Here is a 15,995-nt window from a genome sequence, read left to right on the forward strand (position 1 = left end):
TATAGCGTAATAAAGTAGTAAAGTTAATAAAATAGATATTTTTATAATAGCTAATACGGATAGGCTATTTAGGGAGAAGAGGGTACTTTATAACGAAATTAATAATAATAGTAAGCTTTATTTTAATAAGAACAAATTTTTAAATATTTAGTAATACTATAATACCGGCTTTAGTTAGGATAAATATCGTCGTTTTATAACTATATAAAAGCGCTATAAAAAATAAAGAGTATAGTTTTATATAGCGGCCGTCGTAGCTATTATAACTTATTATATAATAACCTTTAGTTATAATAACGGGGTTAGGATTCCCCCCGTTTTATAAAATAACTTTAATAATAAAATCGAGTCTTAGGGCCGAGATAATAAAAAAAAATAGGATATCCCTATAAAAATATACCGTATCTATCCGGATCTAGTTAAAAGTATTTAGTAAAATAATATAGGGTATTATTTAATAGTAAATAGGAATAAATAATAACTTATTAAGGGCATAGAAGCGGGCGATATATAATAAAAACGATATAATAAGGTTAATTTTATATAGCTTTATAGTATTAAAAAAAGAGCTCGTATAGTATATAAAAAGTAAACGATAATAAATCTATATAACGGAGTTTAAAAATAAATATTTTTAGAGTAGGATAGGTATAGCATAGCTATATAGAGCCTTAGAACTAAATATAAAATAATAAAGTATATAGGGGTCCTTAAATACGAGATTTATTATTATAAAAACTAGTTCGTTAGGGAAAGAAAAATAGTAACGAGAGTATAAGCCGAGGTTAGATAAGGACTATATTATATAAAACTATAAACTAATAGTAAATAAAAAAAAAGGGAAGATTAAATAATAAAAAAGTTTTATAATATAAGTTATTAAGTATTAATAAATAAGAGGGTAAATAGGGTATTTATAAACTAGCTAAGAATAAACGAGTATTATATAATAAACGTAAATAAAAAGTATTAAGGGGTAAAATATATTTATAATAAGGTACGTTAAATATCTTTCTAACTAGGAAGATATTTAATAAGGTATCGTTACGATAAGTACATAATATTAAGAAGTAAACGAGTAAAGTTAAAAAGATATAAAAAGTAATAATAAGGATATAATAAGGTATTATAATACTAAAAAGAAAAGGTATACTAAGTAGAACTATAATCATAAAGCGGTTTATAAATAAGTAATATAAATAGGATATATTAGTTAATAATATAAAAAAAAATAAGCTCTTAAAACGATATTAAGTAAAAATAATTTTTAATAAGGGTAAACGTTATTAATAGAATATAAGGGTATTATAAACAAATATTTAGGATTAAGGATAGTACTCTTAATTTAAGTTAATTTACTATTATTAAATAATATAAGAGAGAAGGAAGGATGAGTAATACTTTATATTATAAGAATTTCTTAATTATAAAATAATAATAGCTATGTTTTAAAGAATTAAGAAACTTAAAGGTATATTACGTAATTAACTAAAATAGTAAATAAATTATTATATAAGGGCTATATAAAGAAGACTTTAAAATACGTATTATATTAATAATATATAATAACTTAAATAATAATAGTAAATAAAACTTTATTAGAGGAGGGAAAATAGTTAGATTTTTATTAAGCTAGAAAAGGAGGGCTATTAGGACGTCTATAATAATATTTATCCTAACTTAGGCCTTTAAAAAGCTAAAAAAGGGTAGTAATAAGTTAGGATAAAAAAGAGGGGGGGATAACGAAGTTAAATAAAGCCGGATTTTTTTATTAAAAGGGATTTAAAAAAGGGGAATAGTATAAAGTATTATTTAAATAGTTTTTAAGTTAAATATCGGGGGGTTATAAACGAGGAGATAAATTAAAAAAAGATTTAGGTAAATAAGATAAAAGAGTACTAAACGTTAGTAAAAGTAAATTAAGAAAATAATAAAAGAGGGATTTATTATTAACGACTTAAATACTTTTAATAGAGCTATAATTATTCGCTTAGTATAAGTAAAAGGATAAATACTTAGTAATTAAAAGTTTAATAAACTAAGTTTAGAAATAGTAATTAGTATTTAGGGTAGAGGGCTAAGTAATAAAAATTATAAAAAGTAGAAATAAAGTAAAAAAAGGAATCGATAGGGATAAGATTAAAAAATAACGTAGTTTAGGAACGATATAGTTATAATATAAGCTAAGAATAAAAAATATATTTAAAATATAGAGAGTGGGAAAAGGGGATTAGGATAATAAAGATTTAATAAGAGAGTTTTATAAGCTTATAGCCTCGGGTTTATTATAAATAATTATATCCGGGCTTATAAGTATTAAAAAACTAAATAGTAAATACTTATTAAAACGATATTAAAAAAATTCGGTCTTATTTAATAAGAATTTAGGGTTAGGGCGAGGTAATAATAAAAATAACCGAGAATAATACTTTAAATTAAAATATAAGCCCGCGTCCTAAAATACGGTTAAGTATAAGGTATTATAATTTTAAATTAGTAAATATAGCGAACTTAAAAAGAATTTTTTTAAGTACGAATAAAAAAGTATAAACTTTAAAATAAATACCTTAAGTTATAAGTTATTAAGTAGTGATATTATAAATACTATAGTTAGGTTATCGTAATTAGTAATAGGGATAATATTATTTAATTTTAATAATTCTAAGTAAGATTTAATAATATATTAAAGTTAGGATAAAGTTAGAAAAGAGATAGAGGATAGTAATAAGCTTTTTAAAAACGGAAACTAGAGAATAATAGCTAATAAAAGGTCTAAGGGGGATATTAAATCTAAAAAAAAAAAACGGAATATAAGTAGTATTAGGGGTAATAAAAAACTAAAAGCGTACTTAAAATAGTCATTTTATTAAAACTAGGCCGCGGTAAAAAGAGAAGGGGACTAAGTATTTAATAATAACTACTATAACGAGCTTATTTAAATAAAATTATAATAAGATTTATAAACTTCTATATAATTAACTATATCTAGGTTATATAGTATATTAATAATAAATAATAAAAAATTTTAAACTTATAGCAAAACTAAATAAAAATAAGTAAAAATATATTTATTAAACCGTTTATAAGAGTAATATTTTATATACTTAAAAAAGGACGGAAGTACTAGAATCTAGGACGCTTAGGTATATAATTATTAGTATTTACGTTTTAAAATACGAGGGGGTTCGGAGTTAGATAATAAAGTAGTTATAAATATAGCAGGATAAGACGAAGTAAAGTTAATAAGCTTAAAGTAATTAGGTAAAAGATTTTACTTCTTTATTAAAAATAGAAAAAGAGATTAACGATTTACTTTAATAAGGAATTACTATATTAAAGCGATCTTAGAAATATACTTCTTATAGTTCTCTCTAACTTCGGTTCTTTTTACCTCTTTAATAATAATAATAAGATCCGATTTTTTTATTAAATATACCTCGTTAAACTTAGTAATCTTCTATAGTTATTAATCGGATTACTAAGTATAGTTAAGCTAAACGTCCCTAATAAAAATAACTTAGTAATATATTAAGGTATTATTTTAATTAAAGCTTAAGGTTAGTTAATAGGAGGATTACGTAGTACTAAGAGAATTAGTAAAATTTATTAAGTAATACTAATACTAGAGGTATAAATAAAATAAATATTATAATTATAAAAATATTTATTAACGTAGTTTTAATAAAGGGAATTAATTATTTATTTTTTTATTTATAATATAAAAAGTAGCTAATAAAAATAAAAGAAAGAAGGTATAAAAAGTAAGACTTTTTAAATAAATATAATAAAAAAGTAATAGTTATTAAGGAAATATTAAATACTATAGAAATAGTATAAAAAGTTATAGAAGTCGGAGTATATAAAATATAATAAAATAGAGAGTAAAATAAATAAAGAGGACTTTAAATAAAAGCTTAGGGATACGTTAAGTATTTATATAGGAGTTAGGTTTTAGGAAATTTATTAAAAGAGTACTAACTAACCGATCTTTATATAGGCAACTAGTTTTATATAAGTAACTAGTTTTTTTATAAAAGAGTAGTTTTTATATAGAAAAGTAGTTTTTATATAAAAGACTAGTTTTTATATAAGTAACTAGTTTTATATAGGTAACTAGTTTTTATATAGGAGACTAGTTTTTATATAAGAGAGTAGTTTTTATATAAGAAACTAATTTTATATAGGTAACTAGTTTTTATATAGGAAACTAGTTTTTATATAGGAAACTAGTTTTTATATAAGAAAGTAGTTTTTATATAAATAACTAGTTTTATATAAATAACTAGTTTTTATATAGGAGACTAGTTTTTATATAAGAGACTAGTTTTTATATAAAAAAGTAGTTTTTATATAGGAGATTAATTTTATATAGGTAACTAGTTTTATATAAGTAACTAGTTTTTATATAAGAGACTAGCTTTTATATAAGAGAGTAGTTTTTATATAAGAGAGTAGTTTTTATATAAGAGAGTAGTTTTTATATAAGAGAGTAGTTTTTATATAGGAGATTAGTTTTATATAGGTAACTAGTTTTTATATAAGCGATTAGTTTTATATAAGTAACTAGTTTTATATAGGTAACTAGTTTTTATATAGGAGAGTAGTTTTTATATAAAAGAGTAGTTTTTATATAAGCGATTAGTTTTTATATTTAAAGGGTATATATTAAGTACTTAAAAAATATACTAATTAAGAATAATTAAGGGAGCGATATAAAATATATTTATACTAAGTAAAAAAAAAAAATCTAAAGAAATAGAACTACTTAGTAATAAGTCTTTTAATAAAATAAAAAAAATATATAATATTTAAACGAGAAATGATTAAATGCACTCGATAAGAATATATTAATAAGAATAATACTAAGGGAGAGTAATAGAAAATATACTAAACTTTTTTTAAAAAGATAGTATTAAAGTTACGAAAAGCGGTTTTTATAGTAAAAAAGTAGTTAAAGTATAATATACCGATTTTAGAAAATAGAAGTTACTTAATTTGAATTTATAAGGAGCGTTAACTAGTTTTTTTATATAACGACTAGTTTTTTAGTATTATATCTTTTTTTAAGTAAAAAAGGTCTATATAGCCTTAACGTATAATTAATAAAAACCCGCGCTTCGACTAGAACTAGTTAAAATCCTAAGAATCGTATACGCTAGGTATTATACGAGGTATAGTAAGTCCGGTAGCTGGATATAGTCTAAGACTCTCCTTGATTATAGCCTAAAGATATGGCAATGCCTAAGCTTCTCTAAAAGTAATTAGATTCGAAATTAAACCCTTCGCATTAGCATTATCTAATTCTTCCCGTAGCTTTTATAATGTTCTCGGATTTCTGTAGAGGTAGTATACGATGGCACTAAGGGAAATCGCCGTGGTGTCTGATCTAGTAGCAACATTAGTGTTTCCAGCAGTCTCAATCGTTGCCTCATTAATGGTCTCCGGTCGTTCTGCTTGAATCTGGAGTAGTTTGGAAATAAAGTCCTGAGGTCTATCTTTAGGCTTCTCTTCCACCCGGCTGGCTGCGACCTGTTCTGTTGCAAATTTGACTATATATGCGTTTCCCCGTGGCTCTTTACCAGACCCGAGGTACTTGGAGATGCGGAATAGAGAGGGATACACGCGTGGATAAATACCGATTATAGTGCTGATTGCCAGGGCTTCGTCCAAAGCCTCAAGGACTCCCTGAGGGTCGTTCCCGGCGTCGAGACAACCAAATCGCTTGGAGAACTACACCTTCGTTAGTACAGCCCTACGACACTGTGGTGAAAATGCCTCACCGTGACTTTGCCAATGACATCGAGAGCATAACACTGGAACCAATGCCCCAGATCAATCACACGGCCCTCATCAGAAAATTCAGACAAGCGTTGAGCAAAAATATCAGTGCACTCATCCACGTAGGGCTCGTACGAGACCATGTTGGACATGGAATATACGCTGGCGACTTGTCGGCGCATGTCGGAGTGTACTCTCGGATTCAACTCGTTGAAAAGGTTGTTCAGGGCAGGATTACCCCATGGGACGTACCATTCATTCTAGACAGGTTCCAGATTAGCCCTGTTGGAAGATTCTATTGCCATGGTACAAAGAATTCACCTTGGTAAAATGGCTGCCGTGACCGTAGATAGTTCTGGCTGCGTCGAGACTGTCGATGCTGTATTGTCTAGGGGCTATCCGGACAATACGACCTGTCTAGGCGTTGTACTAATCAGCGGTTCGTTCCCAGTGGCACTGATCCAGTGTCTAGAAACTATATTTATTGTGCAGATCTCTGTCCGTCTTCTCATAATCGGCGCGGCAGTATTGGCGGAACAGCCATAGCCGAGTGAATCTCGCAAGGAAGGGACCCGGAATGTGTCTCAGAGGATCTCGGACGGCAGAGACAATCTGGCAAAGAAAGATGGTGAACACCACAGAAGGAATCGCCCACCATAACGGCAGAATCATGGTGTAAGTTTTGGTTCGGATGTAATTACAATAATGTATGAGCTTCCAGACGAAAGATAGCGGCTGGCAGAAGCTTTTATATCAGCCATCCAAAACTCGAGGCCATTACAGCCGGAAAGATTTGTGTGATGATCTGGGGAGAGATTATGGGCAGATCTCGGCGTCGGCACTCACCCCCACCCATTCCGACGGGATGCCGCAAGCGCGGTGCACTGCGTCCCCAGACCCACAACTCTCCTGAAGCCGTACTTGCATAACTCGTTGACAAACAGGCTGAGAGTCATTGGAGCCCTGATTGGTCTGAGGGATCTATCTCCTGTCCGATGACTGGATCGTATGCATGAAACAAGTCGCGCGGCGGGCGGATCGAAGTCGGAGTCCGTCTCTTCTTAGCCGGCCGTCAATAACAATCGAGCTTTGCGAAGCTAACCTCCACCACACCGAGTGGAAAGTGGATGATTGCTCGCGATAACCGGGACTAGGTGGGTTTTATAATTGACTGGTCGCTTCGCGCAGTTGTAAAGACGTTGGAAACTGCTTGTTTCTTCTTCGTCTCCACATAATCCCCCGCAAGCATTGACAACACTAAGGGTGCGCGCGGCCCGCGCCGCAGGTGTTATAATGAGGCGTTCAAGGGGAAGGAGCATCTCAACCGCCAAGTACGACATCATTTAGGATCGAAACCGTTCCAAGACACTGTTGGGCTCAAAGCTTTCTCTCTAAAGCATGGCGGGCCTCAATTTGATCATGGATACAGCAAATTTCAGTCTCTCAGGGATCTCAGAGACGTCCCTAATCGACATCTGATGGCTCATGAATCGAATGCATATCAAGCTATCGACCAGACATTCGCAGGCGAAATGTCCGGGGCTCAGAAATCGAGGTTCTAATAAAGCAACGCCCAATACCACTGAAGCCTGTTTGGGGCCATTGGCTTGTTAAGCCGGTACTTCGCTCCCTGTAGTGAAACCAAAGACCCGACCGTGCGAAGAGCTCCAAGCTACTTCGCGATGTCCTGCAAAAGGCTTATCTGACGAACGCGGTGATTAATCTATTGACGATAGTGGGTGTATCATGCCCAGGGATAGGTGAAGCGCACGAAGGTAAATGTACCGGAACAATGACATTGCACCTTGATTAGGCTATCGCGGTTAAGACTGGCTCGCTCCTGGTTCTATTAGTTGCGGGAGAGAGGGCATTGGAGTTGGGCACACCTTTGGATGCGCGCATTCGCTCGACACCGCGCGAGCAGAAACATCATTTTCCACTGGGGCCGGACTACATAACGTACTGCTTTTTGTTTGCTCACACATTCAAGTGGAAGTTCTACCTTGTCGTTGCAGGGGAGTTATGGGAGTGTAGCGGGTCTCAAAAGGTTGTCGTGTCGCCGGCTGTTGAGAGGGCGGCAGCTGCAGACTCACAGTCACTACTGCTATCCGCTGGTGCTGCGGAGGAGCTTCCGGCGTATGACGGAACGCGTGGACCAGTGCCGGCTTACGAGAATATCTTTAGTAATAGAGATAGTTCGACCTCAGGATACGAGGAGTCATAGATTATCAACTGCATCGGATTTGTATGAGCGATGGTGCAATGGCTGATGGTGCAATGGGATGATTTCCAAGTAAGGCCTAGGCTTTATCCTCAATATAAACATCTACTTTATACTTGTCTTTCGATAATTCTTAATAGCACAATACAAGTATAAGATATTAGTAAGTAACGAGGACTTGTGCTACTACATTTGTAGCTGTGGCAATCGCGTGGCTCAAAAAGAATAGTCATAAGGTCACTTTGCTCTGTCTTACTTCCTTTCTTCAAGTTCTTCCTAAAGTTTACCTTTCTTAGCCTCGTTCCCTCGTAGGTTCTTTTCAATCCCCGTTTATTTAGTTCGACTCGCTCTTCACCTCTAGTTCCTTTAACAACATATCGTACTTATACCGATTGAAAATGGCCTCCGCCTCTTTACCTACTGTGCCTAGTCTCGCCACCTCCAACGCCTTGTTGGCCCTTATCATCCCACCCCTTTCCGTCTCGACATCTTCCGATGATACTTCTCCCTGATCTCGTTATTGAATTGCTCCTTTTCACTTGTTTATAAGTAGTAAGGAGGCTCGGCGCCTTCTACTGTACTATAAATAGAGTTTATGGCAACCGCAAGATCCTCGGGAAGAGGACCAGCCTCAAGGGCATCGAGCGTTTCATGAAGCTGTTCCATCTTAGAAACACCAAAGATAACAGCATCGCTATGCTTTCCATCTAGGTTACTATGAAATGCTGTCCATCGCAATGCTGCAGCGTGTCCATTGATGCCGTGGTTTTCTGCAAGCTCAAGTATTGTAGCTACTGCAATGCGGACCGGGGGTTTCCGATAAAGGTAAGTGTAAACGTTGCCTAGGAAGTTCTGTGTTCTTTGAGTTAGATTAATGACTCAACTTAGAACACCAGCCTCTTGACCTACATCCCGTTTCCATCGTCCCGAAGAAGCAGTATGGCCTGAGAAAAGACCGCCAGCCGCGGGACTACACCAAAGTTAACTCGCATTCAGCTCTCGAATCACCAGGGTTACAGACGTACCTATACGCGTAGAAGGCCATATTATGCTTACGCAAAAGGGGAAACAACTCCTTCTCCGCTCCTCTCACAATGGCGTTATAATGTCCCTCATACACACCAGGCTTCCTATACCCATGTCGCTCGCAAATATCGAGTATTCGTTGCACCTCAGTAGCTGAATAGTTTGAAAGACCGTACCTTTTGAATTTTCCTTGTTTCAGAGCGGTGTCCATCGCTTTGATTGTTTCCTCAAAGGGAGTATGGCGGTCCGGAAAATGCAGAAACATGGTCTCGACATTGGGTGTTTGGAGATCCTCCAGCGATTGATCAATGCTAAGTCCGAGCTTTGTGGGTAGATGATCTCCCGGGTCTGCGCTGTGGACTTTTGTGTGGATTGTGAACCGAGAGGCGCCTTTAGCCCTGCCGAGACGTGACTCGGATGCACCTGGTACATTCGGAGAGTAATCGCGAGCTGTGTCGAGGTGGCTGTATCCACGGCCATAGAAGCCATCTAGAAGAGATTGGACATCTTGCTCGGCATCAAAGTGAGAGGTTTCGGGGTCGACAATGGAGTCTCCAACCTGGTGACGTATCAGCGGCATTCAGTTAGCAACATGAAGAGTGCCCACACTGTGTGTTCCGAGTATAATCGTGGGAGGCAATGTGAAAGTCATCATGGGAAGCGAACAATGCCTAAAGAAGTTCGAGGCCAGACAACTCAGCTTATAGTGAGCAGCACCAGTACTGGGGGATAAGCAGGAGTCTGATGGACCGTTTTATGCTTAGGTTCACGGCGAATTCTTGCGGTGTGCTTTCGGAGGCAATTTAGCCTCCGCTTGACCGAAAGTCCGACAGAATGACCAGGGCAAGGAGCTGTTGGATTCGGTCGATGCACGGTCATCTTGCTATGCAGATGATGACCATGCGACCACAAGTCCCCGTACGAGCTGATCGCCGATATAGTGATGCGACTCCACCACAATGGAATTGGAAGAACGCATGCACAGAGTTGAGTTTGAGAGGTAAAACTAAGTACTATACATATAATTTGGCCATGCAGGTTAGCAAGTGGCTGCGAAATATCCAAGTAAATCGTCTTGTCGTAGCCTCAAAATGATCGTTTTCTCAAACAAACCTGTTCAGGTTTTCGGGGCCCTGATCATCGCCCTTCTGGCCGCCGCCCTTTCCCTTCGCAGCACTAAGACCGAACAACAGCCTCCAGTCATCGGTAAGAACAACACTGTGTTGTTTGTTACCAATGTTGAGCATGGGCTCTCGAACGTTCACGTTGCGACAGTCTATTCTCTGTTAGAACGTCACCCAGAGATCATAGTACATTTTGCATCATGGCCCAAGATCGAGCCCAAGATCGCCAGGATGTCCGCCCACGCCCGCATAAAATCTCCGTCATCTCGTCCCGCCATCTTTCATCAATTGCCCGCTCCAAAGTCCTCCGACGCCTCTGGGTTCAACTTCACACCAAATTGGATACGCCCACCTGGGATCCAGGGACTAAAAGGACTTAATGATGACATGGCTATGTTCGTCTCACGGTGGACGGGAGAAGACCACCTCATGATCCACAACTATGTACAAAAACTCATTAGAGACATCGATCCCGCTGTCGTTGTACTCGATATGTTCCACCGGCCGGGGATGGACGCGACCCGAGGCGATAATCGCTTGCACGCCATCTTGTCGCCGAACGTTCTGGCCGACGTGTTCGGTGGCGCACAGCCCTGGCTCAGAGGTTTTTGGCAATTCCCGGCGTAAGCTAACTTTCCTCCTCCAAGTAGAGAATCGTACTGAAGAAAGCAGCCTTGGCTCCGGCCATGACTTCCCTGTTCCGTGGCGAGACATTCCCTCAAATATCTACCAGATGGGTAGTTTTGCATGGGCCATGCTATTTAATCCGGAGCTCGTCGAGAAGCGTAAGTTCCTAGCCAGCCACAATCTCGAGGACCCAATCGGCTTTTTCACCATTCACCAGCCTGGAAACGGCGTGTTCATCTCCCAAGACACAGCTGCTGCCTCCATTCCGCTCAGCTCAGTTCCAGCCAACGTCACCACAACGGGTCCTATTGTGATTTCGGTCGCCTCGGCCGCAGAACAAGACATTGATTTAACGTTATGGCTAAGGAGGGCTCCGACGGTGCTTATCAACCTTGGTAGTTTGTTTGAATACGATGCCGACAGAGCAAGCAGCATGGCCGGCGCATTAGAGGCTGTCCTGAGACGCACGAGTGTGCAGGTTCTGTGGAAGATGAACACTCGTCTCGATGATAAGGAATGGAGGCCCTTGGTGGAGGAGTTCATTGCGAACGATAGGCTCAGGGTACTGAAGTGGTTGACGGTGGATCCAGCTGCTCTTCTCGAGACGGGCGATATCATTGCTTCCGTCCACCATGGCGGGGCTAATTGCTATCACGAAGCTCTCGCGTGAGTGTTAACACTGTCTCGAGACATTCGTCATGGCCTATGCCATTGCGAACAATCTGGTATCTCTTGGCGGATGGGTGCTAATGCGAGGCATACTAGGACTGGCGTGCCGCATCTCATTCTGGCGACTTGTATAACTACGCCGCTAGGGTTGAGCAAGTCGGGATTGGAATATGGGGCAACAGAAAATCAGCCCCTGGCTTCTCTCTTGACGAGCTTAGTGAAGCCCTCTTGCGGCTCGTGGATGGAGGGCCCGAAAGCGTCGCCAAAAGAGACAATGCGAGGGCAATACAGCAGACGCTTCGCCGTCCGGGCAGAGATATCGCCGCAGACGAAATTGCCCGACTCGCTGCTAAAGGAATTTGACTAATCATGGGCTGGATAAATTTTGGTTTTAAGTCGTATGCATGTGGAAAGGTTCTTTATCTGGATCATCAACCACCAGAGTACTACTTTGTTCCTGCTCTGATTTTTTGAACGAGAGCTTGAGCCTACTAGTGGTCAACAGTGGAAGCCATAAAACTTAAAGCCTGCTTGATTATGTCATGATCCTGTTCAACTCTCGATCTTTCTGATATGCGGCGGCTTCCATCCTTTCGAGACATCAAAAGAGACTGGAATCCCGCAGTGATGTAACGAACCACTACTTCAGACGGAAGTGGATTTATGAATGGCAGGCATTGTCTTGTTTCGTGTTTGAAAACAAGTCCTAGTGTAGCTCCTTTCTATTTCCAAATTCAACGACTTTAATCTTGCTCTACCTTTGGGTTTACCACCACGAATGCTCATTAGTCAAATACTTTTGGGAACTTGTCCCGAACAAGATTCGCATCTTCGTCTTCCGAAGAATATTTCTCATGGGCTGACCTGACTAGATGCACGGATTGCTCACTTCTTGGTGTGATGCTGTATGGGAAGTCGACTGGACGACAAATCAAGCCACTCGTAGTAGCGATCTGGGGCGCAATTTTATTACCCGAGTCATCAACAGCCATGTTGATATCAAATGTCGCCAAGAAACGCGCAATGGTAATGAAAAGACTCTCATCCGCCAGAAATCGGCCGGGACAAATCCTCCGACCGTACCCAAAGGCTTCATCCGTGGGATCTGGCTCATTACGAGGTGCCGAATATCGGGCAGGGTCAAAGGAAGAGGGATCCAAATATGTATGAGGATCATGTAAGAACCACCATATCGACGGCAGCAAATACGTCCCTTTGGGAATTTCAAAGCCTCGGTAGCTGATGTCTTCATCGGTCCGATGGGCAACGCCTAATGGCGCCACGTGGAGCCATCGCAAAGCTTCCTTCACTACGCCATTGATATATGGCAAGCGATCTCGGTCTCCAAAGTCAGGCAACCTCTCTCTGCCGACAATACCATCAATTTCCGCCTGTGCTTTCTTCTGGACATCTGGGAATAGGATCATGGCTAGGATGAAGCTGTGAAGGGCTGACGCAGTGGTGTCGGCTCCCCCGCCGTACATGACCAAGGCTGTCTTCTTGATGTCATCCTCGGAATAGTCGTTCTTGGTCCCGCAGTCGACAATACTGTCTTCTTTAAGAAGTGACGAGACGAATGAGTGTTCATGGGTTCCTTTGGACATCTTTTCCTGTACGAATAAGTAGGGGACGTCTTGTGTCGTCTGCAGAAGCCTTCTCCATTCTCGACCCTGCTTCTTAAAGGACGTTGCTGGAAGGCCTTCTGGAAGATGCTGCAGTATGGGCATGATATCCACAGCCCAAGCGAGCAGGACAGTTGCAAGTGCAAACACGTCCATCGTGCGCTCAATCAGATGAACCAAAGGGTCGGTTCCGCTATGCGAAATAGAATAGCCATAGGTTATCTTGAGAATGATGGCGCTCGCCTCACTATACGAATTCAGTTAGGGACAATCTAAAGCATAGTGATGGATATCGAGTCGGTGTCTCCGCGTCCATTCAGGCTATGTGAACTTACGTCTTGATGTGCTGCGCCAAGTTGGCTGGATCATCCAGAACTCGGAGAAGAAATCGATGTGACTCTGGCTCGATATTGTCCCGAAATCGTGCTGCCATTGCCTTCGTCCCAAATTGCTGGTGAACCAATTTGCGATGCCGTCGAAATGTTCCATCGTATTGTTGAAGATTGAGGAGCGATGCGAATCCGCACATGTCCGCAAACCGCATATAAGGACGACCCGAGGTCTTTGTCGAGGACTTGGTCAGCAAGTCGTGCGCAGCCTGACGATCGTGAAGAAGTACGATCCTCTGCCCCAAGATATGAATGGAACTGATGGGACCATAGATGTCTTTGAATTTGAGCCAATGCTTATACTCGGGAATGCCGGTCGGAGGCAGATCTCTGACATTTCCAAGGATAGGGAAAGGCTTAGGCCCAGGGGGGAGATTGTAGCTTCTCTTTCTGCAACTATAGAAGCAATAGAATAGAGCAGACACGATAATGGCGGCCGATATCATACTGTTCTTAGGATTCCGATACAATAAAGCAAAAAGATGATTTCAAGCGAGATGCGGTTGTGTGGTACAGCCCAAGAATCCCCCAGTGACCGTGCTGCCTTATAATTGTCGCGTATTCACTCAGACTTTGGGCCTTTGGGCCTTTTACATCGACAGCACCGCTCTTTGGTGGACATGGCGGGGAATTTCGCATTCGTGGTGAAACCTACTGTGGTTATATGTGGAGCAAATCCACTTTATGACAACTTGTTAGAAACAGGGGTGGGTGACAAGAGAGGCAACTGTCATGGGATATTATAATTCTGCCCAGTGTTTTTTCAATGAGCAGTGAGAAGACAGCCATCCGACTGGAACTTTTGCTTCTTGGAACGTATGAATCCCCGGACCATGCATGGTTTATTCCCATCCCACCTGAACCAACCCTGTTCAAGTTGGATCTTGTACTTCCGAGTGTTTGGATGGTAGTACAACTATGACTTAGACTTTAGACCGTCATTATTTCCACTTATGGCAATTATTATCACTCCAAGGGTTATCATGGCCAGAACACAAATCCGCCGACGAATCTCTTTGCTCAGCTACTCGCTCTCATAAATTTCGGCCTGTTATTTTTTCACGTCTTTTCATCTCCAACTTTTCTGTATTTCAAGGTATTATCATATCATTGCAGGAAGTCTTCTAACTTCGACCCTCAGGCTGGGACAACGACCCCGAACAAGAGAAATACAAACTATCTATATTAATTCCATACTCTAAAAGCGCCTAGGATAATGGAACGAGGAGGCTGCTTTCAATTCCCCTAAGTCCAGCAAGTATTGCATACATATGTCACCAACGAACGTGATCCTGATGATGGCTATCATTTTCTGGAAAAGAGATGTATTGGCCGTATGATGTCTTGTCCATCGCTCAAATCTCAATGGCAATTATCCATCTTCGGACGCTAGCGATGTCTCTCACTTGTCCGAATGTAGTCTGTAAGATATTGAGAAGTGGAGAAAGTCAATTCCTACACAGAACCTAATATGAACTAAGGTACCGTAGCACTATCGACATGTAGGTAGCCCTGAAATGACCTGAGGCGAAAAGCCAGAGGCCGATCCGGACAACAGTTCAGCAATGTCAGCGACGCAGCTCAACGTAAAGGAGCATTGTCTGATGAACAGTATCCTAACCAATCATTATTCCTGCGATGTCATGGTGTAAGGTGACTTTGTACGCCGAATTGGGGATGACTGCTACACGATTGCCAACTCGACTGGTTTACAAACGTGGATTCCTGTATGCATCGACGCCTCGCGTTTCATCAAGGAGATACCGCCAGCCAGCATCATGTATGGACCAGCCATTCTGCAAAAGCATCCCAATCACCTAGCGCCGTAAGCCATGCTTTTCCATTCGCCGAAGTGTAAAGCCGAAGCCTGACGCTCACCAGATGTTGGGTTACATTTCATGCACTCACACGCCTGACACATGCTGTCCAAATTGGCGCTTCCCTCTATATACCTAATTCCTCTTCATCTCTTTGGTGAGAAGGGGTTGTGAACATGCGGTCTAGTCCCATAAATCCTTCTGTTCCAGAGCGAAATATGTGCAATGCTCTCATAGTCACCTTCTCGGACACTGCACCCGTCTCGGCTTTGATTGTTGCCGATGTCGGCGAAGACTCACCTCTGTCGGAACTTGTGGGCTACATTCGCCGTTCACTGTAAGCTGCGTCTAGCAGCATTTGGAGCTTATTCTTGGCATGAAAGCCTAAATCAGACACAATTGCACCATAACCCCACGCTTTGATGCCCACCCGCCCACGAACAAGTTTGTAGTAGACCATTGTCCAGACGACGTTAACGGCTTTTATTTTAGGTTTGTAAACCCCCTTACACACCGGGATTTGGGAGATGACTTGACTAACATTGGGGCAATGCTCTGAAATTGAAGTGAACGCCGATGGCCGATATGTACCTACGATTACGATAGGGAAAGGCCTCGTGCAAGAATCGGAATTGGATGTGTACTTTGAATATCAGGGGATATATTAAAGTACGGGCTGTACATAGTAAACGAATTTTGCCTTGTGTTTGGGCTGGGTAATT

The 15,995-nt window shown here is 39.9% G+C and overlaps 3 protein-coding genes across 3 annotated transcripts; 1 reads left to right on the forward strand and 2 right to left on the reverse strand.

Annotated features, from left to right (window-relative positions):
• Window positions 1-5,316: 5,316 nt before the first annotated feature.
• On the reverse strand, window positions 5,317-9,605 carry CCOS01_05112 (aflatoxin B1 aldehyde reductase member 2; the record flags this gene model as incomplete). Its single annotated transcript, XM_060453293.1, has 6 exons — window positions 5,317-5,730; window positions 5,781-6,038; window positions 6,100-6,195; window positions 8,603-8,851; window positions 8,909-8,969; window positions 9,025-9,605. 6 exons carry the CDS (start codon window positions 9,603-9,605, stop codon window positions 5,317-5,319), a joined length of 1,659 nt encoding a protein of 552 aa, XP_060315065.1.
• A 511-nt stretch (window positions 9,606-10,116) lies between these two features.
• Window positions 10,117-11,808, forward strand: CCOS01_05113 (uncharacterized protein; the record flags this gene model as incomplete). The annotated part of the gene is made up of 4 exons (XM_060453294.1): window positions 10,117-10,231; window positions 10,316-10,729; window positions 10,800-11,442; window positions 11,592-11,808. 4 exons carry the CDS (start codon window positions 10,117-10,119, stop codon window positions 11,806-11,808), a joined length of 1,389 nt encoding a protein of 462 aa, XP_060315066.1.
• A 422-nt stretch (window positions 11,809-12,230) lies between these two features.
• CCOS01_05114 (uncharacterized protein) lies at window positions 12,231-13,902 on the reverse strand (the record flags this gene model as incomplete). Its single annotated transcript, XM_060453295.1, has 2 exons — window positions 12,231-13,314; window positions 13,403-13,902. 2 exons carry the CDS (start codon window positions 13,900-13,902, stop codon window positions 12,231-12,233), a joined length of 1,584 nt encoding a protein of 527 aa, XP_060315067.1.
• Between the last annotated feature and the right edge of the window lie 2,093 nt (window positions 13,903-15,995).

The sequence above is a fragment of the Colletotrichum costaricense genome, assembly GCF_030867565.1.
Source record: "Colletotrichum costaricense strain IMI 309622 chromosome Unknown Scaffold_5.1, whole genome shotgun sequence".
NCBI lineage: Eukaryota > Fungi > Ascomycota > Sordariomycetes > Glomerellales > Glomerellaceae > Colletotrichum > Colletotrichum costaricense.